We start from the raw sequence: 27156 nt of genomic DNA, 5'->3' as shown, positions 1-27156 counted from the left end.
ATGTAGAAATATAGTAAAGGGAGAGATAAAGAAGAAAGGTGAAAGGAAGATAAAGAGGGAGGACTAACGGGATTCGGGTAGGTTTAGTTAGGCCTTTCCCCGATAGCCGAGTGAGCTGACCAGAGTGCAAAAAGCATTATAGTTCTCAAAAACAGAACAACTTGGATTTCTCATTTCAAATTCTAAATAATTTAACATCTTATACAAATCTTCCATGTCAGAATGTGAATGAATCCCTGCTACAAAAACCATAACTTTGTTTTTTATTTCAATCCAACTGCAACCAGGAGTCTTCTTCACTCCTTGTTCCACCATTGTTCTTCTTACTTTCTCTGCTTCTTTCCATTGCCCATTTGCACAATATAAATTTGATAGTAAAACATAGCCACTCTCTCTTTTTGGATCCAAATTCATCAAATTCTTCCCAAGTTTGAGTCCGAGATCGATATCCCCATAAGCAGCACAAGCACCGAGTAGAGCTTCACGAGAACTGACGTTAAGTTTCCTCGTGTACTTCTCTACTAGTTCTTGTGCTTTCTCTAAGTGCCCACAACGACCAAGCATATCGACCATGCAAGCTATGTGATCAGCTTGAACAGGAACTCCATAAACCGATTCCATTGATTCAAAAATCGCTTGGCCTTGCTCTATGAACCCAGAGTGACTACAAGTCATTAACAATCCAATGAAGGTCACCTCGTCCGGTTCTACTCTTGACTCTACCATCTCTTCATACAATTTTAAAGCTTCAAGAGCTCGCCCGTGTAACCCAAGCGCGAATAACATTGTATTCCACGAGACTAAATCTTTTTCGATAATATCGTAATATGCACGAGATGATCCATCTATATCTCCGCATTTAGCGTACATGTTAACTAAGCCGTTTCCAACATACGCAAAAGAGTGAAAACCACACTGAATTATCCAACCATGAACCATTTCACCAGGTCCTTGGACAGCCAAACTAGAACATCCGTGAAGAACAGCACCAAAGGTGAACTCATCAGGCTCAACAAGGTTTCTCATCATGTTGATGAAGAAACTAAGAGCCATATCTCCGTTCCCATTTTTCGCATACCCATTGATCATAGAAGTCCATGAAACAAGATTCTTCTCTGGTGCTTGACGAAACATTTTCAGCGCTTCATGAACATCTCCAACTTTCATGTAGGCATCAATCATTGCGTTCCATGAAACCTGCGTGCGAGTTTTCATAGACTTAAAAATCTTAACAGCATCTTCACAACAGCTTAGTTTAGCATAAAAACTCAATATTGAGTTATTAACTTCAATTTCAAAGCTCCAACTAGATTTAACAATGCACCCATGAATCATTAGACCATAATATGATCTGGGTAATTCAGCACAAGCATTCATAAGAGCTGTAAACGTCCAAAGATCAGGATTACAAGTAGTTCTTCTCATCTTTCTAAACAAATCCATACACAAATCGAACTTCCCACTTCGAGAATACCCACTAATAAGTATGTTCCAAGCAAATTCAACCTGATTAGGCATACTAACAAAAATTTGATACCCATTGTCTAACAACCCACTTTTCACATAAGCAAACAACAAAGAACACCATGAAACATCATTTCTATGAGTCATTTCATCAAACAGTTTGTGTGCATGTAAAGGAACCAAACATTTTCCATACATATCTATAAGAGAGTTGCAGATGGGCAATGAAGATATGTACCCAGAAGTAATAACAATTGCGTGAATTTTGCTTCCATAATTGAAATCTCCAGCATCAGCACAAGCACTCAAAGCGGCCGTAAACGTGAAATCGTCGAGTTGAGTAGCAGAGAATCTCATGTCTAGGAAAAGAGTAAGTGCATCTTGGGGAAGACCCATTTTTGAATAACAAGTGATCATGGCATTCCAAGCTATTGAATCTCTTTGAGGAATTTCGTCGAACAGTCGTCGTGCGGAAGTGATTTGACCAGATTTTGAAAGGGAAATGATTTTTGATGTAATAAGTCGGATACATTTCATATATTCTTGAGATGTTTTCAGATATTGAATCTCTCTCTTCATGAACCTTTTATTCAAGCCTTGGGACTTGTCTCAGTAATTGGGAGTTTGGGACTCTTAGTAAGTAGACATTTTTCTGATAGTAGATTTTTAGCAGTCATTTTTATAGTCATTTATCTTAATAAAGAGTCATTTATCTTTAATATTTAGAATTAACCTACTAAAAGTTTTTTTTTTTTTTAGATAGTTATAGTTGTAGATCTCTTTGTCTATCTACAAACTCGAAAGAAAAGAGAACAAAATTGGAAGGAAAATTTTCGGACAACAACCATTGTAGTCGAATAAATCGAATATTTCGATCACAATGGTCGTAATATTTCATCTTCACTGATAAAAAATGGTCGAAATTCTGACAACAAAGAAAAAAGTAACTACGTTGGCGAAATTTTCAATTCTTGAGACAAAATATTTCGTTAGTAAAGCTTCATCTTCCATTGATGAAGCATCATTTATTTATTGGGAAATATAAGCGCATTATATAGGAAAGAGATGAGAAGAACTTAAAAACACATAAGAATATAGTGTTATTGGTGGTAGTTGTTGGTTTTACAATAGGTTGAAAAAAAAAAATTATGCTAGAATTTGTAGCATAAATTCTTAATTATTATCCCAATTTCCAATACCGATTGAATCGTTAAAAATGCTGTCTCTTTCCAATTGGTATACTAAATATTTTTATTTGATTTTCCCTTAAAATTTTGTTTCGCAACAAATTTGACAAAACCTACAATTTTGAAGTTTGCTTGTTTTCCATAGCGGCACTTCACTCATTGTTATTCCCGGACAGCTTTGTGCGGTTGTACCAATTAGTCAATAAAACTAGAAAAAATTTCGGGTTAACTTTGCATATATAAACACTACGTACGATTTCCACCTTCTAATCTTCATTAATTTTGTGGACAAACAACTCAAAACCAGATCGTGTTGACTATGGGGCCAATTCTATAAAATTTGGTTTCACTCACTTTTAAGTAACTATCCAGATAGTATATGGGGGAATAAATGATTAGGAGAGTTCTAATATTAATATAATCAGAAGGTTTCATCAATTTTGTTATCAAATTACTTAGGACCATCAGATAATTTTTTTATTTTTTTGATAGAAAGCTAGATTTCATTTCATTAAACAGAAGAGATAACAAAAGAGTTGTTCCTATAGAGAACTCAAAAAACTAGGAATACACGCTGAAACAGCAAACATAGTATTCGCTCGGCCTGTTCGAGCTAAAACATCAATCACCCTATTGTGTTTTCTAGCAATCCAAGAAAAGGAAACCTGTACCAAAAAAAAATTCAACTGCAGAATCTCCAAATTAGAAGCTTGTGTCATCCAACTGCAGTTCTTCTTCAGATTTACAGCTCTAATAACTTCACTGTAATCGGCTTCGATGTAAAATGCCAAATCCACCTCAGTGCAATTGTTTGCTACACGTATACAAATGGTAATGCCTTGGATGTTAAATCCCCAAAACAATCAAAGAACATGAGCCTAAATTCAACCCATAGTGGCCTATATTTTAGAATTTTTCTAAGACTATTTCTCTCATGAAGTCTTGTGGTGCTGCAAACACAAAGGATGCAATATTTCTTAGATGAGGATCGATTTTACTCAATATTATAATAATGGTAAGAACAAAAAGATGAAGATTTTACCATCACCACCAGTGAAAAGGTTGAATTGACCAATAGCTTGTCGAAGGAACATTTCAACTCCACTCACAACAAGGGCTCCTGCAGCTTCTGCATCTTTTAACAGTCTTGTTTTTCTCGGTGTGTAAACTGAATCGAAGACAAGCTCATAAACCCCCAAGGTTTCCTGACCAAGAACACAAGTATAGCTCTTTAGAACAATTCTACTGTACATCAAGATCAGCTTCCGGGACGATTCAAAACTACATAATAGTTTATATGAAAGTGAAGGAAGAAATCTCTAATCTTCGGATTTGGTAGCACCAACCTCTGCAACGGGAATTCGATCTGTATTTGGGTGCATACCAATGGGTGTTGCATTCGCAAGTACGGCTCCTTTCTCGGGATAAAAATTAACGATCTCTTCAAATGGATGAGCTTCACCTGAAACTGACAATGCAAGAGATTTTGCTCTCTCTTCCAAAGCAAACACATAATGGTCAGAACTTAGGATTCGTGAAGCAAGATATAAAAGAACCCACATAGTGAAAAGTTTGGCACGATATATAGGAAGTATAATACCATAATCTATGTCGAAAATGATGATTCGGGCTCCTCTACTTTTCGCGCCAAAAGCTAGAGCTCTCCCAGCACCTCCAGCACCAGCTAGCACAAATAATTTCCCCATGAGTGGATATGATATTAAGGATACATCCTCACTAGTCTGCCCCTTTTCTGTGAATTTGCAGTTCTTAGGAGTACGAATATCACAAATTTACTTCCTTTCGAAAACAAAGGAAAAAATCAGAGTGAATGGCAAGACCTCTTAAGGCATCCTCGATAGCGGTAATAGAAGCCTCACAATCGGTATTGTAGCCTATTAGCTTCCCATCACTTTGTCGTCTTATAATTGTGTTTATTGCTCCAATGGACTGACGTAAAATGCAAAATACAAGTTTAACTTGCCATCCTTGCCACGAGAGGAATACTAAATCTTCATAATAAGATGACATGCCACATTGTGCCTATCAAATGAAGCCCATGCCCCAGACAATATCTACACAAACTATACGTATAAATAACAATAGGTGACTAAGAGCTATTTGACCTTAGCAAGCGGATGGAGTTCATCACAGCACCTGGTTATAGCTTCCTTGTATGGAAACCCGACACTAAGTTCACACAAACAACAACAAAATTAGCTGACTCAACACCATACAAAACAATAAAGCCATTAAAGCAGGCATGAACTTATTTATCAATGAGGGGGTATAGCAGCAAAATTATCTGCTGATTATGCATAACTTTTTTCCAAAGAGCGCCATGGCGACAGTTTATTCTACCAGTAAATTGTCAATTCGATAATTTCGGTTTTGTTCCTTCAAGGAGCTAAAATGGCTGAAGATTTTCATGGAAGTAAAAAAGAAATTCTCTGTTATGTGAATAGTTAGGTTCATACTCGCATACCTGAAAGCTGCAAAATCCATTGTGGAAAAGACCTTAAAGAAACCGTCAAGGTCATCAACATGCATTGGCACGTAAATTCCGTCATAACTTACATGCCTAAAGGCAGGGTTATGTAAAAGGGGACCTTTGCTGTGGCCTACTGGTTTTGAGATGAGCCCAAAAACTTTTGTCTCTGCATTTAGATTCTCAAGCTTATAAGTTTCTTTAAGGCTGTTTAAAGTAGGCAAACCAGGTATTGGCTCACTTGCTGTTGACCCATAAACCAAAAAACCACCAAATTTTGGGCCTAGAAGTTGACTTATAAGGCCTCGAACTCCAGTAGAGTAGGCAATCAGTGGAACCTGCAAAGATGCAAGGAGTAATGAAGAATTTCATGATCGTCTTTTGTTGGTAATTGATTTCTAGTCAATAGATCTCTTAACAATCCATACCTGACAATGTGAGAATAAATCAAATATCCGTGCAAGATCTGTAATATCGGTTGCATTTGTGGTAAGTTTGACAATATCTGCTCCAGTAGCTTGCATGGATGAAATCAAATCGACGAGGTTCTCTTTTGAAGGGGTTTCATCATCCACATGATGTGATACGATTATTTTACAAGTGGAGGACTTGTTTAGCTTCCTATCGACCAAGAAATCAGATGCAACCTGAATGTTGCTTTGCAATACGAACAATAGTAAGTTTGGATCTTAATGAAACACATGTCTCAAACACATGAAGATTGAAGACGAGTATCATATTTACACGGAGTTTAGGGTAAATAGAGTTCACCTTCAACTCAATTTCAACATAATCAGCTTCCAATTCTACGGCTAAATGAAGTGCTTCGAGTCGATTATTTTCATCACCATCATACTCACCGCCGTCTGATTTTGGCCTGCACAAGATATATTAGAGTTCGATCGCGTACAACGATGTATTCGGAGTCGGCTCAGGGTTGTACTAGTTTCTCCATTTAAAACCTGAAGGAGTACTATTTATTCGACCGAAATCCTTACAGTATACAAGTATATTAACAAAATGAGTACTGCCCATGAAATTGAATCGAGGAAGATTTAAGCTACAGCTCTAAAACAACAAAAACAGCTTCAAACCTACAGTAAGAAATGAATATGACCAAAATAGACAGAAATTCTGAATTCAATTTGAAGATTCAAATACCGATAGACGAGGATGACAGGCAGCTGTCTGTCTTTCAGGATGATCTGAAGATCTTTATGTGGCTGGAAGTTCTTAATGTAGTCCAATCTGATCTCCACAATGTTAGCACCATCAGATTTTACCTGAGACATCTCTGTAAGCACCTGCTCAACTGAACGGCTCGTCAATCGAACACAATGCATAGTTTGATTTCTCATCATTTTATCACTGCATGTCTTTCTCTAATGAATGAACAAGCAGAGGAAAGCTTAAATTCAAGAAAGAAGTGAATGAGATGAGTATCAAGATAAGTTTGAACAATTAATCTAGGCAACCCCCACAATTTTAATATCTTCAACTACCCACTTTGAAAAAAAAACCAATTAATAATGATAAACAAATGCTAGAAAGAAAAGAAAAAAAAAAGCAACCAATTAAAAAATCAACCCCTTTAAAAGAGAACATGACCATTTTAAATAAGAAAAGAAAACTAAAGAAACTGAGAGGAACCACATGCTATTCTGATCAGTTCAAAAAAGATGGAAATGGAGTATGTGAACTAGGTAGTTTGTAGAGAGCCTCATAACTTAATAAGATTTTACATATACCATTCAGAGCCTGCCTAAATAAACTGGCCAAGCAAGGTAAATTGTCATTTACATAATAAATTACGAATTTTACAGCTTCTAACTTGCCCGACCGCCTTCTGAAAAAACATCTAATGAATTCCCTGTAGGAACATTCTCTGGGACATTTTCCTGTGCTGGTGGTATTGAAGATGACGAGTTAACATTTCCTGCTGAAATCTCTTTTCCATCTACTTCAACACTTTCTGAAAGATTCACCATTACAGCACCATCCTCCACAGCTTTAGAGATAATATCAGTTTCCGCATCATCCTTTGGTGTGTTATCTTCCGAACTCTCCATTGGAGCTTTTTCTGAGCTCTGTCTGTCTCCTTGAACAGATTCCAATGAGTTTTCTGCATCTTTCTCATCCGCTACAACACTTCCTGAAATATCTACTGTTGGATTATCACCCAGAACCTCAGAATTCTGGGTTGTTCCTGCACTTTTGTGATCCTCCAATACTTGGTCACCTGACGAACCAACCACTTCTGCACTATCCATGGGAGCTTTCTCTGAAACACTTCCATCCCCCCTCGGGTCACCCTCTGAACTGATCGGTAGTAGACTTTCTAAGGAAGCTTTCTGCGAGATTTTTTCCTCCCCAACAGCGGTGATGGGAAAGGCTAAACATTCTTTTCCATCTACTTCACCACCTTCAGAGACATCCACCACTGGAACATTCTCCTCAGTAAAAGAGATGTTGGTTTCTCCTGCAGTATTGTGATCATGCACTTGCTCACCTGCTGAACTGACTGGTGCCTCTTCTTTTACATCTAATTGAACACCTACGGGAACACCCATCACTGGAACATTCACCTCAGTATGAGAGAGGTCGGTTGCGACACCAACAGTCTGATCATGTGCTTGCTCACTTACCAAATTGACTGGTGAAGAACCTTCCTCAGGCACTATCTCTGGAATGGTTTCCTCTCCAACAGCAGAGATGGGTGAGTTAACATTTTCTGAGGTATTAGCATCCTCTACTTTCTCACCCAGTGAGCTGACTGGCGCTGTATTCTCCTCGGGAATTATCTCTGAGGTGTTCTCTTCCACAGAAGCAGAGCTGGATGGGTTAACATTTCCTTCTAAACATTCTTGGCTATCAACTTTGACACTCAACATTGGTGTGTCCACGTCACAAGAGATGTTTTCTGTGCTTGCCTTTTTGTGATCCTCTTCCAGATCACCGCCTGAACTGACTGGTACTGAACTCTCCGTGTGAGCTCTCTCCGAGACTTGCTCAGCTCCAGGAGCATAGGTGGATAAGTTAATATCTGCTGAATCATTATTTCCATCAACTTCAACACTCTCAGAAACATCCATCATTGGAGTATCATTCACAGAATTAGAGATGTTTTCCTCGCTATGCTCACTTGGTGAAGTAACTGGTGCTAAACTCTCTTCAAGAGTTTTCTCTGAAATGTTTCCCCCTCCAGTGATGAAGGTGGACTGATCAGATATTTCATTGGGGCCTGCCTTCCTCTCCTGTTTCTCATTGTCGTCGGTGTCCCCTGGATTCACAGAACCAGCAGAAGCAGCACAAACAACATCTCTATGGACAAGATCAGGGATCTCCTCATCTGAAGACTTGCTGCCACTAAGCATCTTATTGTCTTCAAATTTATCGAGTTCATTTGCTTCCTCTGGAGCATCTGATCTCACAGATCCTACAACTTCAAGTGCTTCACATGGAGCTACTTCGACTTCCTTCACAACCACTTGGTTTGGGTCCTCCAATGCATATTCAGATATTGTAGTGCAATCAGCGAGGTTTGGTGTTCCACATGGAGAGCTCACTTCCTCCATAGTAACTTGTACCGGCACCCCCTTTGTACATTCAGTTTCGGCAATGTTCGGAGATGTGTTAGCTACGTCCATTGCTTCACTTGGAGCTACTTCGACTTCTTCAAAAGAAACATCTTTTGACTCAAATAGAGAAGGTTCAGGTAATCCAGGAATGGATGTGGCATCACTAAATTCGGCATTTCCATGAGAACGAATGTCTACGGGTTCTGACAGGGCTTCAGCAGTATTAATATTTATAGCAGGAGTTATGTTCTCTACGTCACTACATTGGTTGACAGGAGTATCAATATCGTCGGCAACAGGCAAAGGTGGTTGACTCACGGGTGCATAATAAGGTTCTACAATTATTTTACTTGGTTTGCCTTGTCCTAGTAAGTCAACTTGCTCTGTAGATATGTGAAGACCCAGTGTTGTAGAGTCAGTTTCACATTGACCTTGGTTTGAGATGTTTGTACGCGTTTGTCTAATAGAAGCATCAAAAGCCGCAGATTTCTGTCTCTCTTCTCGAATTGAAGAATCTACTTCAGCCATTGCAGAAACTGTCTCGGCTCCTTCAGATGAATCTATCTGCATGCTAGAATCACCTGCAAAATAACCACTACATCAGAAACTAAGAAATAAATAGTCTGATAGTCCCCAAAAGAAGAGTATAACAAGACACTATACTACCTGCATGAGTGGACTTCACGCTGCCAAGCTGTACAGAGTCAACCAAATTATCAACAGATCCAGAATCTGTACCCACTTCATTGGCCTCAACTTCTACATTCATTTCTTGGGGGGCTTCGGAACTCTCCACTGCCAAGATTTCAACATGGTCTCCGTCCATGGGTTCTTCCATGATATTCTCTCCAATTAGATTCTGGCAACTTTCGTCTCGAAGGATGGGGACTAGAGAAGTAGCCTCTAATGCCGGAACGCTGACATCGTTCACAATCCCAGCAGAAACAGCGTTCGGTGTGGCTGCTGTAGTAGACTTCTCTCTGCTAAGCTGTCTTGAATCCATTAAGTTATCAACAGAAGGAAAAACAGCGCTGAGTTCACTAACTTCTAAATTCATTCCGAAAGGGGGTTCAGTAGAATCCGCTGTCATGCTCTCAGTCTGGTCTCTATCCACAGATACCTCCATAATACTCTCTCCACCAATACCAGCTTCATTGACATTAACTCCAACATTCATTTCAGGATGTGGTTTAGGAGTTTCTTCCACAATGTTTTCAGTATGAAATTCATCCTTTAGCTCTTTTGTGATAGTCTCTTCACCAGAATGATTTTTGGGACTATTGATTGGGAGAACACAGACTTCAGAACAAGCATTTAAGGCCAGAATTGTGGAATCCGTTTTCGTCATTACCGAAACAATGTCTACCTCTGTAACCTCTCTACATGGATCTTCCTCGTTGGTAGGAACACCAGAGTCTACCATATCACAAAAAGATTCAGAAACATTACTAACTTCACTGAGATTAACTTCGACAGTCAATTCAGGAGGGGATACAGTAGCAACAACTGCCATTTCTGCATCCACGGGCTCTTTTGTGATATTTTCTTCCTCAGACAGATTTTCATGATTCCTAATTGGAATGACGGGGACTGGAGAACTAGCTTCAAAAGCTGGAACTCTGGCATCTCTTTCAGCTACTGTGAAAACTCTAGCTGCTCCTTCACATGCATCCATCTCGTAGCTAGATGCACCTGCAAAAGACTCACAACCACGGAACAACAATTTAACCAAGACATGTAATAAACGTTTTCGGAGGATCCCAAAAACAATGAGCAATCACCATAGTACCTGCTGGGGAAAACTTCTCCTGGCTAAGCTGCCTTGAATCCACCAAGTCATCAACAGTTCCGGAAACAATACAAACTTCACTGACATTAGCTTGTACATGTAGTTCAAGAGGGGGTTCAATAGCTACTGCTGCCTTGCTTTCAGCGTGGTCCCCATCCATGGTTTCTTTTCTGATACTTTCTCCATCAATACCAGCTTCACTGGTATCAATCTCAAGATTCATATCTTGAGGGGGTTCAGAAGATTCTACTTTGATGCATTCAGTATTATTGATGGCCACCTTCGCGCTAGGCTCTTCATCAGTTCCTGCAAGTGCATCTATCTCACTACAAGAAGCACTTGACCCACAAACATCAGCAGTTTTTATCACGTCAACTTCCACATTCAATTCAGGAATGGATTCAGTAGCATCAGCTGCCATGCTTTCAACACATCCTGCATCTTTGGGCTCTTTCACAGCATTTTCTCCATCAGATGGATTTTGACGATTTCTAATGGGAAGGATAGGGACTACTGAACTAGCTTTTAAAGGCAGAACTACTTCTGCTCCAGATTCGTCTATATTGTCGCTAGAGACAACTACAAAAAGAATCACAACCACGGGAAAAATTATTCAATAGAAATGATAAATAAAGCTTTGGCAAGAATTCAAGACAGTAATCACTACAGTACCTGTTTCTGGAGACTTCTTTCCAGTAACCTTCACTGAATCTACCACGTCATCAACACCTCCAAAAGCAATACCTGCTTCACTATGACTAATTTCTAACTTCCTTTCATGAAGGGGTCCAGTAAGATTCACAGCCAGGCTCTCAGCATGGTCTCCATAAGTGGGTTTTATCAACACATTTGCTCCATCAAATGGATTTTCTTGTTTTTTATCCGGAATGATGGGAACTGGAGAAGCAGCCTTTGAGGTCGATAGTGTTGAAGACTGTGAGTTCTCTGAAAGATTACCTTCAGCACCTATACTTGAAGATTTACCTTCGTTATTCCTATGTTCAGTCTCACATGGAATACCTTCATTATTTGACTTGAGATGTGCTTTGGCTTGTTCAGCTTCTACACATGAAGAATTCGTGTCCCTGGAACTGGCAGTATGCACATGCACAGCTCGTGAACCAGACAGATGCATTTTTTGTGATAAGCAATCTAATCTCTTCACGTCGTTTAATTCCTGAACAAGTTGTACGTCAGATACAATATCAGCAGCTTTTTCAGCTTGAACAATTTGTGGACCTCTACCACCAGTCATCAGTTCACCTGTTCCTATAAAACCTCTATCTGCACTTTCTGCCTGGCGTGAGTCTAGGCTCGAGGAAACAACAATATTTTTCTCAGTTGTTTTAGACGGAAGAGAGGACAATGCAGGACCCACTGCTTCTGTAACCACTGCTTTTGTACATGAAAGTTTCTTCTCTGAAGAACTTCCAGCATTCCCTTGAAGAGTTGGCAAGGATTCTTGCAGCATGCTTCTGGTAGAAAGATCCGACCTATCGATGGGGTTAAACCCTTGTACTACTACATCAGAGCTTGAACATTTGTCGTTAGAGGCTGCTCTCAGCTTCTCATCCTCAGTTTCTTGTTTATTTTTCATAACGTTACCTTCTGTAGAACCAATTTTAATACTGCTCTCCACCTGCGGCACACCCAAATTACCATGGGTAAGGGATGCAGCGCTGCTCACGGCAGCAGCAGCAGCCCTAGCCAAATCTTTCTTTTTAGGGCCACGCTTAACAGCAGGAGCAGCCCTTGCCTTATCTTTCGCTGCAGAAAACCTTGTCTGGCGAGAGGTGGCATGCACTGGTGATACATCATTCATCTCTGTGCTTATATTTGGTTTGTTACCAACATTCACATTATCTTCTGCTCTGACAAGTTCAAGAGGCTTGACTGTAGGAGGCTCTATTACCAAAGTAGCGTCAGTGCCCCTTGAAGTGCTTTGAAGCTCTGGAGTTGAGGAGCTGATACCAATTTCAGCATTATGAAATTTTGGGGAGAAAGTAGGCTCAGATTTCTTGGCAGATTTTTGTTTCTTCCTCGATATGGAATCCACGGGTTCCGTTCGAAGGTTTCTCCTGTCCATCAAGTCTTGTTCCAATGCTGACATGCCATGGGCATATGCTTTATCAACTTTGGCTTCAAGTGAACTCTGAAGCAAACTAGCCTTCACAACTTCAGCCTTGTTTGATTCTACTACCCCTGTGCAATCTGCTTTATGTGATGAAGTGGTACCCGACATAATTGGTGTTAACTCAGACCTGGTAATCGTACTGTCTGATTCATTTTTGCCCACCACAGGAGCGTCACTCTTGTCTACTTCAACAGTGGTTGGAATAGGAAGTTGAGCCGGAACTAATTCAACTAACTTCTGCAATCCGGAGATTGGGTTGACCTCAAAACTAACAATTGTTGGTTTACTTGTCTCAGGTTGTTGCTTACTGCCTGAATTGTGCTTGTCTTGGGAAAAGATGGAGGCTGAAGAGCTATCTGATGCCATGGTTACTGAAGTTGTGCCTCCAATACCACTGGTAAGGGTAGGTTCATTTATATCCCCAGATGGTTTACTTACTTCTGCGATGACGCCCCTTCTTGTTGTGGTTGGTGAAACAATAGTAATTTCAGGGACAATAGCAGGTGAACCGAGAGTCTGTTTCTTTCTGCGATCTTGTGGTGTACTTGATCCGCTTTGAGTCCGGCCTCGGCCACGGCCCCGGCCACGGCCCCTACCTTGCGTGATGACAGAAGGGACGGGACTTGTGGTTACGGGACTGGGAGTAGTCCCAGAACCGAATTCATGCTGTGAGGCTCCAGTCCCACCTTTAACATCAACATAACCTGGTGAAGTACCAGATGCGGAAGGCATAGTAGTGATTGGGACTGCTGCTCCCCGTGATCCAAAATCCAGTTGGCTAACAGTGACCGATGGTGCTGCTAGAGCAGCCGCAGATGACGAGATGACAGATACTGCTCTCTTAGGTCTTCCACGCCCTCGCTTAATTGGTTGTTGCAGCTCTCTAGTCGATGGCACCACAGGCTCTGGAGAGACTTGTGGTTGTTTTGGTAGTGACGGTGTTATTATTGGTAGTGTTGACGGAACTCGAGCTGGTGGTGGTGGTGGTGGTGGTGGTGTTGATGTAGGAAGTGCTGCTGGTTTCACAGTCTGTGTAGGTGTTAGTATTGGTATTATTGGTAGAGATGGTGGTGTGGCTGTCAGCTGAGAGGGTGGTGGTGTAACTGTCAGCTGAGAGGGTGGTGGTGGTGGTGGTGTAACTGTCAGCTGAGAGGGTGGTGGAGGCGGTGTTGGTGGTGTCAGCTGAGAGGGTGCTGGTGGTACTGCTCCGACAGGTAGTGGCAATGTTGTTGGCTCACCCATCTGTGTCGGTAGCTGTTCCAAAGTACCCAATTCGGACCCTCTGGCATCTGCTATTACAATCGTATCTTGAGTTCCTTCTCTGGATTTGGGGGATTCAGGAGCATCAACCTGACACAGCTTCTCAAATTCTTCTTCAGTCATTTGGTCTTCATAAGATCGCACCTACAAAAAAGAAATCCACAAAAGGATGATTCGTTACATGAGCCCCTTCAAGAAAGAATGGGACAAAGAACCACATTAAGTTCGTTTAGACAAGATACCAACCTCTCTCGCTCTTTTACCCCTTCCATAGTGCTGACTGTCCTGAACACCAAGATATTCATTTTTCCGTTTTAAACCTGCATTAGATTCCTCGTATACTTGCATGGCTTTAACAAATGACTTCAGATCGTCATCTGTCACAAGTCGGGAGGGTATTGGAGGACAAGGCTCAGGATCATCTCTGTCTGATCTCTGAAACAACTTATGCCATGCTGCCTGTGGAATATTTCAGTAGGAAACAAGGTTAGGAAGGCACTTATTTTCCAATGAAGGGGTTTTGTTGTGTTATGGTTGACGAAAAAAGAAAAACAGAAAAGATGAAACTGAAGGTACAAGCAAAAGCAACATTCTCAACAAAAAAAAAAAAAAAAAAGCAAAAGCAACATACCATCTCTTCTTCACGCCTTTGTTTGTCAACCAGCTCAAATTTGTCAATTTCAGACTCACTGAGACAACACAAAAGGATCAAAAAAGTTAAACTCTAGCAAGAAGTAGAGACCAAATGATAAGAAAAACAGAACGACCTCTGAACAAAAACGGGAAAAAGAAAATGTGTTCGGTCTGAGCATCGTTAACGTCGAGGTCATGAGTAGGATTAGAGTTTAAAATTGTATACTTGTATGTAATGTATTAAATGCCCAAATAAATGCCAACCCTACTGTACTACAAACCATCATTTTCAACCAAATCTTGAATGTTTTGCCATCCAATATTTTGTGACACTTACAACCATCCAATTTTGTCATTAGAGACACAAAAAACTACGCAAAATGGTCGGAATATTTGGTAGAGATAGAGAAGGTTGCATTAATTTAATGAAGTAATCGAAATGGAAAAGGTCCATAATGGTATCATATCAGCCCAAATATTACACTGAAAATGACCAGAGAAATGCATATACAGTATATATGTGCTCATATACGTATATATGGATCTGCGCAGCAAGCAGGTGAAGACTAACAGTCTAATAATCACACTTTACGCTCAAAACAATTTAGTGAATAGATATAATAAAAAGGTAAAAGTTGAACTCTAAACAAGATTTACCTGCGAGCTAAGATATCATTTAGAGCATCATCATCCAAAACAGAGGCAGACTCTTCTTTCTTATTCTCCCTCAACAAGGTTTCCAAATATTCCCTCCGATCCTCCGCACTGTGACAGCATTACAGACAAATACATCAGCTTAAACCAACTAGAAGCTGAGCACCAAACAAACAATAAACAAGCAACAAGCTGAAGAAAAAACACATTAAAGGGACAAAAATTCTTTTACACGGGATTTACAAAACAATAAACATACCTTGTATGGTTATCAAAAAATCCAGCAGTAATACTCTGGTTAGCAACCCCCAGTTTGTGCTCAGCTGCAGCTCTTACATGCTCCTCCACAGTCCGCACCTTATAACAACAATTATAGTTATAAGTCGTTGAACTTACAGATTATATATAGCTACCTAACATGGAAACTCCGTTTTAAAGTAATTTTTCCATGTTTACACCTGTAATTGACACTTGTTGATACTTCAGAGGGTACATAAACATAATTATGTGAACTTTAGTGTACAAATCATTTCATACTCTGGCACATCATCCGTTAAAAACGGGACAATGTTACCAGAGTACTAATGATTGGTAACCACGTTAACCCTATATAATACACGATCTAATGATTACCGTTTCAAACCGCAAAACAAGTACATCCTTCTTCTGACCAATTCTATGAGCCCTTGCTTGTGCTTGCAGGTCAACCTAGAAATCGTCAAAAAAACAATAATGGCTACTAGTTAAAATTTGCAATTGACTTAATATGGACGGAAAAACAATGAGAAATCTTGACAGAACATTGCCTGAGGATTCCAGTCTGTGTCGAATATAATGACAGTATCGGCAGCTTGCAGATTGACTCCGACACCCCCAGCTCGGATACTGGCAACACACACAAACATTAGCTCTGAAGAGGATGTCTTTATTATGGAACAAGTGTCAAATCAATGAACATCAATAGCTAGAAACATATGAAACACCTTAACAAAAAGATAAAAGCAGAGGAGTCTGGTCGGTTAAATTCCTCAATAAGCCCCCCACGATCACCTCCTGATGTATGTCCATCCAGCCTAAGATACTTATACTGTTTCCAGCGAAGATATTCCTCCATGACATCAAGCAGCCTAGTCATTGTAGAGAAGAAAAGAACCTATGCCATTACAAATCAAGATTAGTTCCCATAAGTACAGAGACAAGAAATACATAGCTCCCATGAACCCTAAAACGTCCACATCCTTAATCATCGCTAGATCATGCAATAGACAAAGCACTAACATACTAACATAGTATATAGAATTTGGTCCTTTTATGTAATATAGTCTTTGCACGACCTTCCATAAGGATCAGAATATAAGATGCTACTTTAGAATGATACGTAGGTTCTTTATTCAGATTAAGAAGAAGTGAAGAACAATGGACGTGCGAAAAATCGTATATGAGTAAAGAACTGTCTATGATGGACTTGTTTGCGGTCTTTTGAGGTATAAAATGAATGGAAATTTGTATCTTTTTTGGGCTTCTATAGTTCTATGTCTTATCAGCTTGTTCTTGGTTTCCTTTCTCTAGATAAAATTCATTTTACTGTCAACCCTTATCACAGTGATTTCCATAAGAACCCAGATTAAGAGGCTGAGCTTATCTTGACTTTCAGAAAGCGCGCAGCCCTAAAGAGTGCCCAGATAACTGAAGCACTAGAAGCTCAAAACAATAACTAAAGCACAAGATCATGACTAACAGACTACGTATCAAATTACATCAATACGTGGGTGGTACTTAGATAATGCTTGAACTGCGGAAAACCAAAAACAGTGTCTTGCCTTCTCGGGAGCAAGATCTGATGCAATGCATATTTGTACAAATATAAACATATTATAAAAATATGCATACCCGGTGATCAGTAGCTTTTAGCTTCGGTAGCAATCGATCTAACATTTCAAGCTTTCCACAGAGCCTCACGATTGGTGGGAGATAATGTCTAGGTATCATGCTATCAATCTAAAAACAGAGAGCAGGTTGACATAAACCGTTAAGAAGAAAGAATCAGGCGGCAAAACTGGAAAAAGTTCGACTGGGAACAAGAAATGCTCTGGCACAACAGAAAAGAAACAGAAACTTGCCTCCTCTGCATGAAGTTGGCTGATATATGGATGATTGCATATATTACGCATTTCCATAACGGAATTGTGCACAGCGCGAGCCTGATTATGTGTAGGAAAAAGATCAGGATAATTTTAGCCAATTGATAAAGAAAGTTAAAACAATAATGTCCTCACAGTCATGAACGCTTTACTATGTAAAAGTGAAACTCCGAAACAAAAATGAACAGATGAAATAAACACAAGTGCAGAAGAGAACCCTTGAATTTCCAATTGAGCCAAGATTGTCTTCAACTCTTTTAATCAAGAGCTTCTGATAAGCGGAAGCCTCACATCTAATTAGCCTTTCAATCTTTTCAGGCAATTCATGTTCAACCTACCAAAACAGTATTAAGAACACAAAAACATTAAAATGGGACAAATGAATTTGCCATAATTTTGCAATCAGAGACAATTGATAGAATTCAGGGAAACCCTAGATCTAGATATAGAAACAACATGGTTTTCAGACCTTGTGTTTAAGTCTTCTGAGAACAAAAGGTCGAAGAACTTGGTGAAGGCGGTTTATGATCAGGAGATTTTCTTCCTCTGTCAGTAAAGCCTGCTCAACAACAGAAGCATCAGTTTTTCATAAGGCGTTAAGCAGGAAAAAGACAAGAGGAAGCAACATAGAAATATCAAAGCTTACATCATCAGGTGAGGTATCAGCACTACTCTCAAATGGTTTGTTGAACCACTGAGAAAAATCCTCCGATGAGTTGAAAATGTTTGGTAACAAGAAGTTTAGAAGAGCCCATAACTCCTCAAGGTTATTCTACATCATTAAACAAAAAAAAAACAAATATCAGTAACACCAAAAAGAATAATAAAGTATTATGAACTCTAAGCAGATGCAACCGACAATAACCAAAACAGGATCAGCGCACAAAATTGAGGCCAAAAATAATACGGTACACCAAAAATACTGCTTATTTGGTATATGACATGTACAAGAAGAAATGAACAAGCTTGTCTTAGAAAAACTGAATAAGATGTCTGAAGAGAAGTAAACAAATAAGATCATGATACTGCGAGACAATGAAAACAAAGTGTTGTTATGCACCTTGTCGAAGCAAACAACTAAGCATTTCTTAGACGCAACCAAGGCTCAACAGCATTTAATAAGGAAAGAAGGTAAACACAACGATAGAATAGACAATGACCTGAAGAGGTGTTCCAGTCAGTAACAATCTATGAGAGCTCTGGTAGTGCTTTAAATCAGCATTCAGCTTACAAGAAGCATTCTTAATTCGATGACCTTCATCAATAATAACATAATGCCACTGTATTTTGCTTAGCTTTGGTCTATCATGCTTATTCATCAAGTACTCATAAGTTGTCAAGAGGACGTTGAATTTCTGCGGAACGATCATTTCCCTGAAGAGGCAAAGAAAGATGAGATTTCCTTTCTATTGAAGAATACAAATGCTTTTATTTGGAAGAATAAAGCTATAAGTTGTTCTTCACATAATTAACCTAATGAAGAAAAAGATAGTAAATTTGGTAGGCAGACGGCAGTTACTTGAATAATCTGCGTCGCTCCTCGGGAGGACCAGCATACGCGATCTTGTTTATGCTAGGGGCCCAGAAGCTAAGTTCTGATATCCATCCTGAAAGAACGGAGGATGGTACTACCACCAGAAAAGGTCCTCTATCATTTTTTGTTTCCATTAAGTAGCATATTAGAGAGATAACCTACAAAAACGAAATCAATAAGATTCTGCATGCTGATCCTAACTCTGAATTGACTTCGAAATCATACCTGAACAGTTTTACCCAGACCCATTTCATCAGCAAGAATGCCATTCAAATGATTGTTATATAACGAGACCAACCAGCGCAAACCATTCATTTGGTACCTACAAATCAAAACGTGAATTAGATTGACAAAACTACATCAAGGAACGAAACTCTAACTAAATAAAGTAGTGCATATGCAATATATCATCTCTTAAGCGAGAAATAAGCAGAATTTAAGTTGAGATGTATGCAGAAGCAGTAAGACTTATCATGGATCATCTTACTCTCTTAATTTTCCACCCTGAAGAGAAGTTGGCTGCTCTGCTATGCTCTCTTTTATACTGCAGAAAATAATAAAGTATTAAAAAAAAATCTATCTAAAATCCAGGTCATGTGAACTAGGATCATAGGATGAATCGAAATTTAATTCAGAAACAGAAGAAGGGTAAGGGAAACTGGAAGTGGACGAGAAATTTAGCAAGGAAGAGCATAACTTATTGATAAACACAACATGCATCAGTTATACACAATAGAGAAGAAACTAAGATTTATACAATACCTATGAGCCATCATGTAGTATTTCTCGTTGCTTTCCAGATAATGCTGCAAAAGATGAATTACAATAGTAAATCAGTGATCAAAGAAGAGAACTTTATGAAAATGCCGAAGGGGTGAGGAAGGGGGAGAGATGACATGCCTCAGCCTGATCACTTTCATCTTCAGTCTCAACTATAACCTCATTCTTCTCAACAACAGGTGCAGCACGATTTTCATCCATTTCCATCTCAAACCGTCTCGCCATGGTCTTCGCCTCCTGTACCTTAGATCCCAGCTTCTGGAGATATTTTTCAGTTTCCTTGAGCAGTTGTTTAACGCGGTCTGACTTGGCATCCTACAGGACAAGAGATTAGCTAACAAAATAAGGGTAAACATAAACCACCAAATGGAAGATCTAACAACCTGAACCATCCGCAGATACCCCTCCACATCATTGTTCTTCAACAAGTTGATTTTCTCACGTTGGATTCTGTCAATCTTCTCGCGATGTATCCTCTCTTTCCTCTTATGGAATTCCTTCACATACTTATTGAAACCCTTCCAGCGCTCTCGCTTAGTTTTAAACAAGTCTTCGAGTCTCTCCCTAAACAGTGAGCGAATACAAGTTCAACTAGTCAGGATTGATATATCACATTTAACAGAAAAGAACAACAATAACAAAATAAAGCTTGCAAAAAGAAAATATACTAGGGAAAAATTTGGTGAACCCGTTTCTAAAGAAATGCAAAATAAGACAAATTGTTGCATTACTACAAGCCTGAAGACTTCAAATACATACCTATGAACTTCTATTTCACTGAAAAATTCCTTTTGCCTCTCACGAATTCTCTTTGCCCGCTCCTCCTTCATTTTCTGTTCAAATTTTTCAAGCTGTTTCACTCGCCTTCCATGTCTATGTTTCTTAATTGATTTCAGACGTTCCATATCAGAAGTAATAGGCTTGAAGAAATCTTGCAAAAACTCACTGCTCGAGAAAAAATATAAGACGGGGTTGAGTTGATTATAAGTGATGTAAATAATATGGAGGAACCTAGAAGAGGTAAACTCAGAGACAAACTTAACAAACGATAACAGAGAGATCAATACCTCCGCACCCTTCGTTGAAGCTGAAGCAGCTGAAGCTTCTTCAGTTCAATAACACTTTTTGTCTTGGCTGAAATATCTTCCGAGGAACTCACAGTTTCCTGCAAGGTAAACTTAAGCTTCAATTCATATTGTCATCGGACCAAACCTCGCCATGATAATTGTAAATGTGTAGTCATTTGTTCAACACAATTGGGAAAGAAATTCAAAATAAAAACTTGAGGTAGCCTACATTGTATATTAGTGCACTGTGGAAAAAAAATAAACAGTAATTATGCACTTGCTAGAGCACCTTCTACTCATTCTGGCTGGAAGACCTTGAGCGACATTTTCATGGCTATATATTGCTAGGTTGCCTCATTATATAATTGCGTGTCCATACACCTCAAGGTTATGATAAATCAGGAAAAGTTCAAAGATTTTAATAAATAAATAAAATAAAACAAGAATGACTGTCTTAGACTGCTCTATTTACCTTTAACTGATTGAAAGAAACAGCCATTCTTTGATCTGTCCTCCTCTGCTTTAGAGCCCAATTTTGTTCTTCAAGAAGCTTCCGCTTCTGATAATCCATAATCCACTTCTCTGAGGTCGTGTACTTTGCGGAGGAAGAATATTCAGTACGACTTGGGTTCTCGCCTTGCTCCATAGATCTTTCCAGTGCCATGACAGTATTCTCATGTTTTTGTGTATCATCCATGGCAACAATCTGGTATCCAGGTATATTGCAGTTCTTTCGAGAATCAGGAATGCTTTGATCACCTGAACCATATTGTCCGTCAAGAAAAGAATCATTAAAAACAGTAGAGAAGATACAATCTTATCTCAAAATATGCTCAACAAGAGAAACATGTGGTCGCAACACTGGACATCCCTTGGATGTTCAAGATCCTTGACTGACATAGTTCTGTTTGACTTTGTAAGTATAATAGGTCTCTCTAGTCTACCTGCACGCAGATTTGCATGCAGAAAAGAACACTGTGACACTGATGCATGAGAGACATGGACGCTGCTAATGTATTCATTGAAGCCTCATTATAATTACCAGTTCCTGTTAAACTCAGCATTTCAGGCTTTAGTTGTTGATTCGCCCCCAGAACAGAAAAGGAAGATTTGTTTGACCTTCCAACCTGTTGTTGATCATTCACAAAATCATCCTTCTCATGATTAGTCTTGGGCAAGTTCCTCCCAGTATTCATCAGAGAATCGGGCTCAAAATGCCTAGCAAGAGCAACTTGTGGATCTGATGTTTCCTGGATATGCGCCTCAGCTTCAGATTTTCTTCTTGCAGCCAAAAGCAGTTTCCTTTCTTCTGTTGCTGCAGAGTCATCAGATAGCAGAGGACTTTTATTTTTCGCTTTCGTTGGGTCATATGTGTCTATGGAAGTGGAATTGTTCTCCCTCGGGATGGTAGTAGATGAGGAACCTGGTGGAATTCTTTCATGAATATCACTTGGTCTTCCAAGTACATGACTAGCTTGATTACTACTAGCCTCGTTCGTAGATATCTCTTTCCCTTTATGCTCACTTTGTTCTCCACGAGCTCCATCTGCACACCAGCTATCGTGCAAATGTTAGATACAAGGCCACATTGTGACAGATACAAAAATAATAGTAAATCGCGCTTGCCTTCTCTTTGGCTGCTCTCTCCAAGGGCAATCTCGAGATGTAGTTTTCTTGGCATCAAACCGTTTCTGTAAGTAAAAGAAACTATCTCAAATGCATATTTCATCATTTAAATGATGAGAAAAAGAGTTCGGGGAGAGGTAGCATGCCTGAATGCTAAGAAGACAAGACACTGAGCTCTAAGCTGTTTCAAATGGTGTTCCTTAAAGGGCAGGCTTGAGGAGGCATGAGTATGGGAAATAGGACTTTTCCCTGTATCAAGATCGTTCTTACTTAGCGGTCCCTGAGATCCACTACCCTGTTCACAACAGACATCTTTTTTAGCACGTACAAACTTATAGGCAAATACTGAAGCTCGGACCAGGAAAAGTTTGAAATGTAGTTAAAACAAAACGGACGAGTCAAATACTCCAACAATACATTCTTTTGAACAGGTTACATTACAGGTGACGAGCATACACCAAATTTAGGATTTGAGCGAGCTTGACAATCAATAGTCACCAATGGGCAAGAGAAGACTGAAATAGGTGGTAGTAATACACAGAAAGCAAAACCACTATATGAGGTTGAAAAGTTCGAAGGAGGAAAACTGCAACTTGCCAGTACACGGTAAAAGTAAAAATTGCAGAAAAGCAATATATACCCTACGAGGATTGAAAAAACTAATCATGAATGCCAAAAATCTACTATGAGTCCGCTACCAGAGAAATATAAACAAGCATCCTTGGTCAATACCTGGCTGCTAAAGGTTAAACTTACCCTCAACATTGACGAATTTCAGTAACTGGAACATAGCCAAGAGCCCAAGAATACACAAAAAAAAATACATAGTCCCCCACAATGTTCTAGCACGAAAGCTCAGAAAAAATGACCCTCTCAAATACCATAAAGAATATTCTACGAGATACTTACATTAGGAATAAAAAGTAATGACCCATAATATAGAGAGGCATTACCTGGATCATTTTATCAGTGTTGGCAATTTTATGTGAATTATCTCCACCATGTGCAAAACCAGATGCTTCATCTCTACTACTACCTGAACCAAACTGAACTTCTGAACCTTTATCAGAAAAATTTGCTTCTGCATCCTTCAAGAATTCAGGTCTCCTAAATTCAGAATTGTTGGATGGTACTGGAGAAGCAAATCCCGTTTTTGTTGTAGCATATGAACTAAAACTTCCAGGATGTCCTCCATGAACCTTGTTGGAACTACCAGAGATTGCACCAATACCTTGCGAGGTATTATTGTTCGCAACTAGAGGGGATTTTCCAGAAACTCCAAATTCAGCATTACCACTGAAAGATTGTTCTGCCATTGCCTGAGATTGATAAGGATTTCTTTGGTGCCAAAACTGACCACCCTTGATTCCTTCAGGGATCTGACCAGAAGCGTAAAAAGCCTTACTTTCTGACTGTTTAGAATCATAAATGTTACTTGTTACTTCATTTCCAGCAGTCCCAGACTCCTTACTCATTTCCCCGAAACCAACTGAAGCACTAGTAGGTGCAAACCTAGATAATTGGGGACTATCTAATGGTAAGCCGGCTTTAAATTGATCCCATACACCCCTGGGATTGCCCATATCATGTCTGGCCTGAAAGAAACCTCCTTTATGTTGCCCTGGCTCCTCAAGATTTTTAGGACTTGAGGTCATGGAGTTCACATTAGATATCTGTGGTTTATCCATTTTGTCCGGTAAACTCTGAATATCTTGCTTTGCTCTAAACATAGATCCCATGCCACCAGGAGTTGACGACAAATGCTCTCCAGGACCACTACTATGAGCAACATAATGAGCCTGTTCACCACCTTTACCAGTAAAATTGCTTTGTGGATCCCCCTTGCCTGCTGCCTTCCCCTTTCTTAGTTTAGACCCTGTATTAGGAGAATCTAATTGCTGGGTGTTGTCAGTAGAGTGGGCGTCAGCAGATGTGGAACCTGCACGCTTTCTCTTTGTAGCGGCTTTTTTGTTTTCTTTTTGGCTTCCCTGTTTCTCCAGTTTTGCAGTGTCAGGTCTTTCTTGGGAGTTTGCAGATCTACTATCCAGACTGGATGGACTTTCGTGCTCATACAAACCACCACTTCTCTGAGACATGGATCCTTGATAGATATCATGACCAGCACTGCCAACCCTGCTTGGCCCAACAGGTGGTTTGTTGGCCTCGTGCCTGGCCACCTCATGGTCAGCTACACCTTGTTTAGGATCTCTGAAAGGCCCGACACTCTGTACAGATCCCCCATAGACCTCCTCCTTCCCTTTACTACTCGATCCTGCATGCCATGCACCTATTGGTACACCTTTTAATGGCATGTTACTGGAACCTGAAGGAGGCATATTTCCAGGTGCATCCGTCTCCATTGACCTTACACTTATAGAATCATCCCCAGTTTGAGGTCCACCACTCATAGGAAGATGAGACGACTTTAAAGCCTCGATATCAAGTCCATGCTGATTGATAACAGTCTCCATAGCCCTGACCTCGACAACATCAACTTACAATATTTAGCAACAGACAATGTAAACCCTAAAAAAAAAAGATAACTCTTCGTAGAGAGTTACTGGGACCAAACGAGGATTAGTAGTCTAACTTTAACTTATGTTACTTTTTCACCATAGCTCTAGAGACAACCAAAAATATTCACTAATCTTAAAATATACCCATATATATAGTCCTAAACCAAACTAATCGACCTACCCTTTACTTCAGTTTATATTAAGATGTAGTTTTATCAAACTCCTACGAATTTAAGGTGAACATCTTTCCTACATGAATTGATCTGGGTTTTCACATTCGATATTCCATACTTACTCCGGTATCAGTTTCAATACATATACAGAGTATAAAACTTCACCTGGATATTACTTGATATGGCAAGGACTGTTCTTTCCCACTCAACTTCATATGTTGGCATATCTGATACACAAACAAACAGTTGAAAATCACATCAGAAACTCAGTCAATCTTAAACACAGATTCACCTAAATCTACCCAAATGGCCAAATTACACTCACCACATGTAATTTTTTAGCTAATTTAGCTGGCTCGTCTTTTGATTCATGTATAAGTTTCTGCAAGAACTTGGCCGCCTCCATTTCAACGTGTTGTGAAGACGCCATTTCATTAGTACTGCACTCAGCACACATCATTTTTCATTAGCCCCAACATCTTGATTAACAATTTTAGGTTAAAAATTAGAACTTGAAATCAAACAATATAGAGACTAAGACCAGTTTCAGTGTTAAATTCAGGGTTGAATGTCTAAGTTAAGAATTTCTTTAAATACTTAAAGATAACAAAGAAACGAAACCCTAGTTCTAGAATTTAGGGCGAAAATCGATCAACACCTGTAAGAAACTTCCGAACGAGCAGACAATCGAAAACCTAGAGAGAGAGAGAGAGGAGTCTAGAGAGAGAGATAGTGGAGAGAGTAGAGGAGAAACCACCGGACCTCAGCTTCTTCGTTTCAGAAAAAAAAAACGAGGAATCATGTGAAAATAAAAATGAACGAAGTCACCTAAATACAGATGATCTTGATAGATCTAACACCGTTGATCACAATTAAGATGAATGTCTATTATAGGTGTGGACTTATTTAGTAGCCGTCGATTATGTGCTTCTGAGGGCTTTGGTGTGACTTGTTTTCTATAAGTCGGATGTACTATATATAAACTTCAATTTTCAATTACTGTTGAAGAGAATTTATTATGTGTGTAAGTGTGATTAAATTTCGACTAATCAAATATTTACGGCAGATATAATTCATTGATAAATCTTGTGGAAAGAAAAAATTTAACGAAGAAAACATGTATAGTATGAAACGGTATTATACAGTATCTTCGTAAACTTATTTATCCTTATTGAAATTGAGGATAAAGTTAATAAATTTATCGTAATATCTTTTAAGTACAAGTACACACATATATAACATGGAATATTCTTTTATTTTGAGTTGCATTCATATATTAAAGTTCATGTAGTTTTCGGGTTTATCCCTCGAGAGTTTCAACCATAGTGACTCTCTAGTGATCCATATTTGTATCATGTGCATTGATAAGACAATTAGAGCATCTCGTGAAATTGATACGCTTATCGCAGTTCATTGTAATTTAGCATGAATATAATTCTATGTACAATCCACCTGTGAGGGTAGGAAATCGCGGGTCAAGAAGTCAGCTGGACCAAACCGTTGGTAGGATGTCGAACCTCCACCTGTGAATAATTTTGCGGGCACCGACGACATTTTTGGGCTTTAACCTGTGACAAAGAGACAAGAACACATGTGATCGTAAGTCCCTTGAGACACCGGGATGGTGCCGGCCTAAGGGGGCTCCGACGGTCAAGTCAGTAAGCTTGCAAGAGAAGTAAAAATGTACGTGAACGATGTCCTTGGAAATATTATCGTCGGTTGGTGTCGGAGTTTAGGCACGGCTCGTAGAGTGGTCGGGTCTCGCTCTCTACGAATTGACTGACTTGTTGGAGAGAGATTATGAGGTCTGTCCTTGGCTAAGGCAACCCTCATAAATGTGGCAAAGTAAGAAAGGTTTTACCTCTAGGAGAGATAAAGTCACTTGCTCATGCTTTGATTGTCAAGAGAGAGAAAAGTATGTCGTCCTCTTTGGATGAACGGTCTTCAGGAGAGAGAAACATGTGTCGACCTCCCTTGATGAATGGTTGCCCAGGAGAGAAAAAATGATGGTCGTATTCCTTTGAATGTAGGTCGACCTTCTTTAGGAGCGATCGTCATGAGAGAGAAATATGTGTCGACCTTCTTTTGATTAGTCGTATGTGGTTCAATGGATGTTTGATTAGTCTATCACA

The 27156-nt window shown here is 39.5% G+C and overlaps 3 protein-coding genes across 5 annotated transcripts; all 3 read right to left on the bottom strand.

The window, feature by feature from the left end:
* Positions 1-87: 87 nt before the first annotated feature.
* On the bottom strand, positions 88-2564 carry LOC147537136 (pentatricopeptide repeat-containing protein At2g36980, mitochondrial-like). The gene has a single exon (XM_086642737.1). The coding sequence runs from the start codon at positions 2041-2043 to the stop codon at positions 88-90; it is 1956 nt and encodes a 651-aa protein (XP_086498863.1). The 5' UTR covers positions 2044-2564.
* A 612-nt stretch (positions 2565-3176) lies between these two features.
* On the bottom strand, positions 3177-6736 carry LOC147537135 (bifunctional 3-dehydroquinate dehydratase/shikimate dehydrogenase, chloroplastic-like). Of its 2 annotated transcripts, none has more exons than XM_086643836.1 (10): positions 6301-6736; positions 5911-6016; positions 5568-5786; positions 5137-5477; positions 4778-4841; positions 4493-4601; positions 4252-4404; positions 3998-4146; positions 3694-3856; positions 3177-3601 (listed from the first exon to the last, which is right to left on the bottom strand). In XM_086643836.1, exons 1-10 carry the CDS (start codon positions 6498-6500, stop codon positions 3558-3560), a joined length of 1548 nt encoding a protein of 515 aa, XP_086499962.1. In that variant the 5' UTR covers positions 6501-6736; the 3' UTR covers positions 3177-3557. The 2 variants fall into 2 exon arrangements, with proteins under 2 accessions (XP_086499962.1, XP_086499963.1); XM_086643837.1 differs by having other exon boundaries at positions 4252-4335.
* Positions 6737-6779: 43 nt separating this feature from the next.
* SYD (P-loop containing nucleoside triphosphate hydrolases superfamily protein) lies at positions 6780-25995 on the bottom strand. Of its 2 annotated transcripts, XM_086643835.1 has the most exons (34): positions 25683-25973; positions 25350-25464; positions 25190-25251; positions 23289-24810; positions 22482-22630; positions 22336-22400; positions 22133-22255; positions 21752-22024; positions 21182-21468; positions 20710-20807; positions 20402-20587; positions 20026-20206; positions 19763-19957; positions 19625-19668; positions 19350-19406; positions 19088-19184; positions 18848-19020; positions 18489-18702; positions 17975-18100; positions 17798-17887; positions 17546-17662; positions 17308-17388; positions 17078-17185; positions 16171-16340; positions 15994-16072; positions 15821-15895; positions 15447-15544; positions 15191-15298; positions 14532-14589; positions 14147-14359; positions 11179-14044; positions 10507-11085; positions 9384-10409; positions 6780-9298 (listed from the first exon to the last, which is right to left on the bottom strand). In XM_086643835.1, exons 2-34 carry the CDS (start codon positions 25452-25454, stop codon positions 6966-6968), a joined length of 11958 nt encoding a protein of 3985 aa, XP_086499961.1. In that variant the 5' UTR covers positions 25455-25464; positions 25683-25973; the 3' UTR covers positions 6780-6965. The 2 variants fall into 2 exon arrangements, with proteins under 2 accessions (XP_086499961.1, XP_086499960.1); XM_086643834.1 differs by having other exon boundaries at positions 21752-22255; positions 25683-25995.
* Positions 25996-27156: the final 1161 nt, after the last annotated feature.

Source organism: Eschscholzia californica, unplaced genomic scaffold (assembly GCF_041429995.1).
Source record: "Eschscholzia californica isolate CP2 unplaced genomic scaffold, dmEscCali1.0.p SCAF_5, whole genome shotgun sequence".
In the NCBI taxonomy this organism is placed as follows: Eukaryota; Viridiplantae; Streptophyta; class Magnoliopsida; order Ranunculales; family Papaveraceae; genus Eschscholzia; species Eschscholzia californica.
Note: the sequence above shows the minus strand (reverse complement) of the source record. Positions and strands in the feature narration are given on the sequence as shown.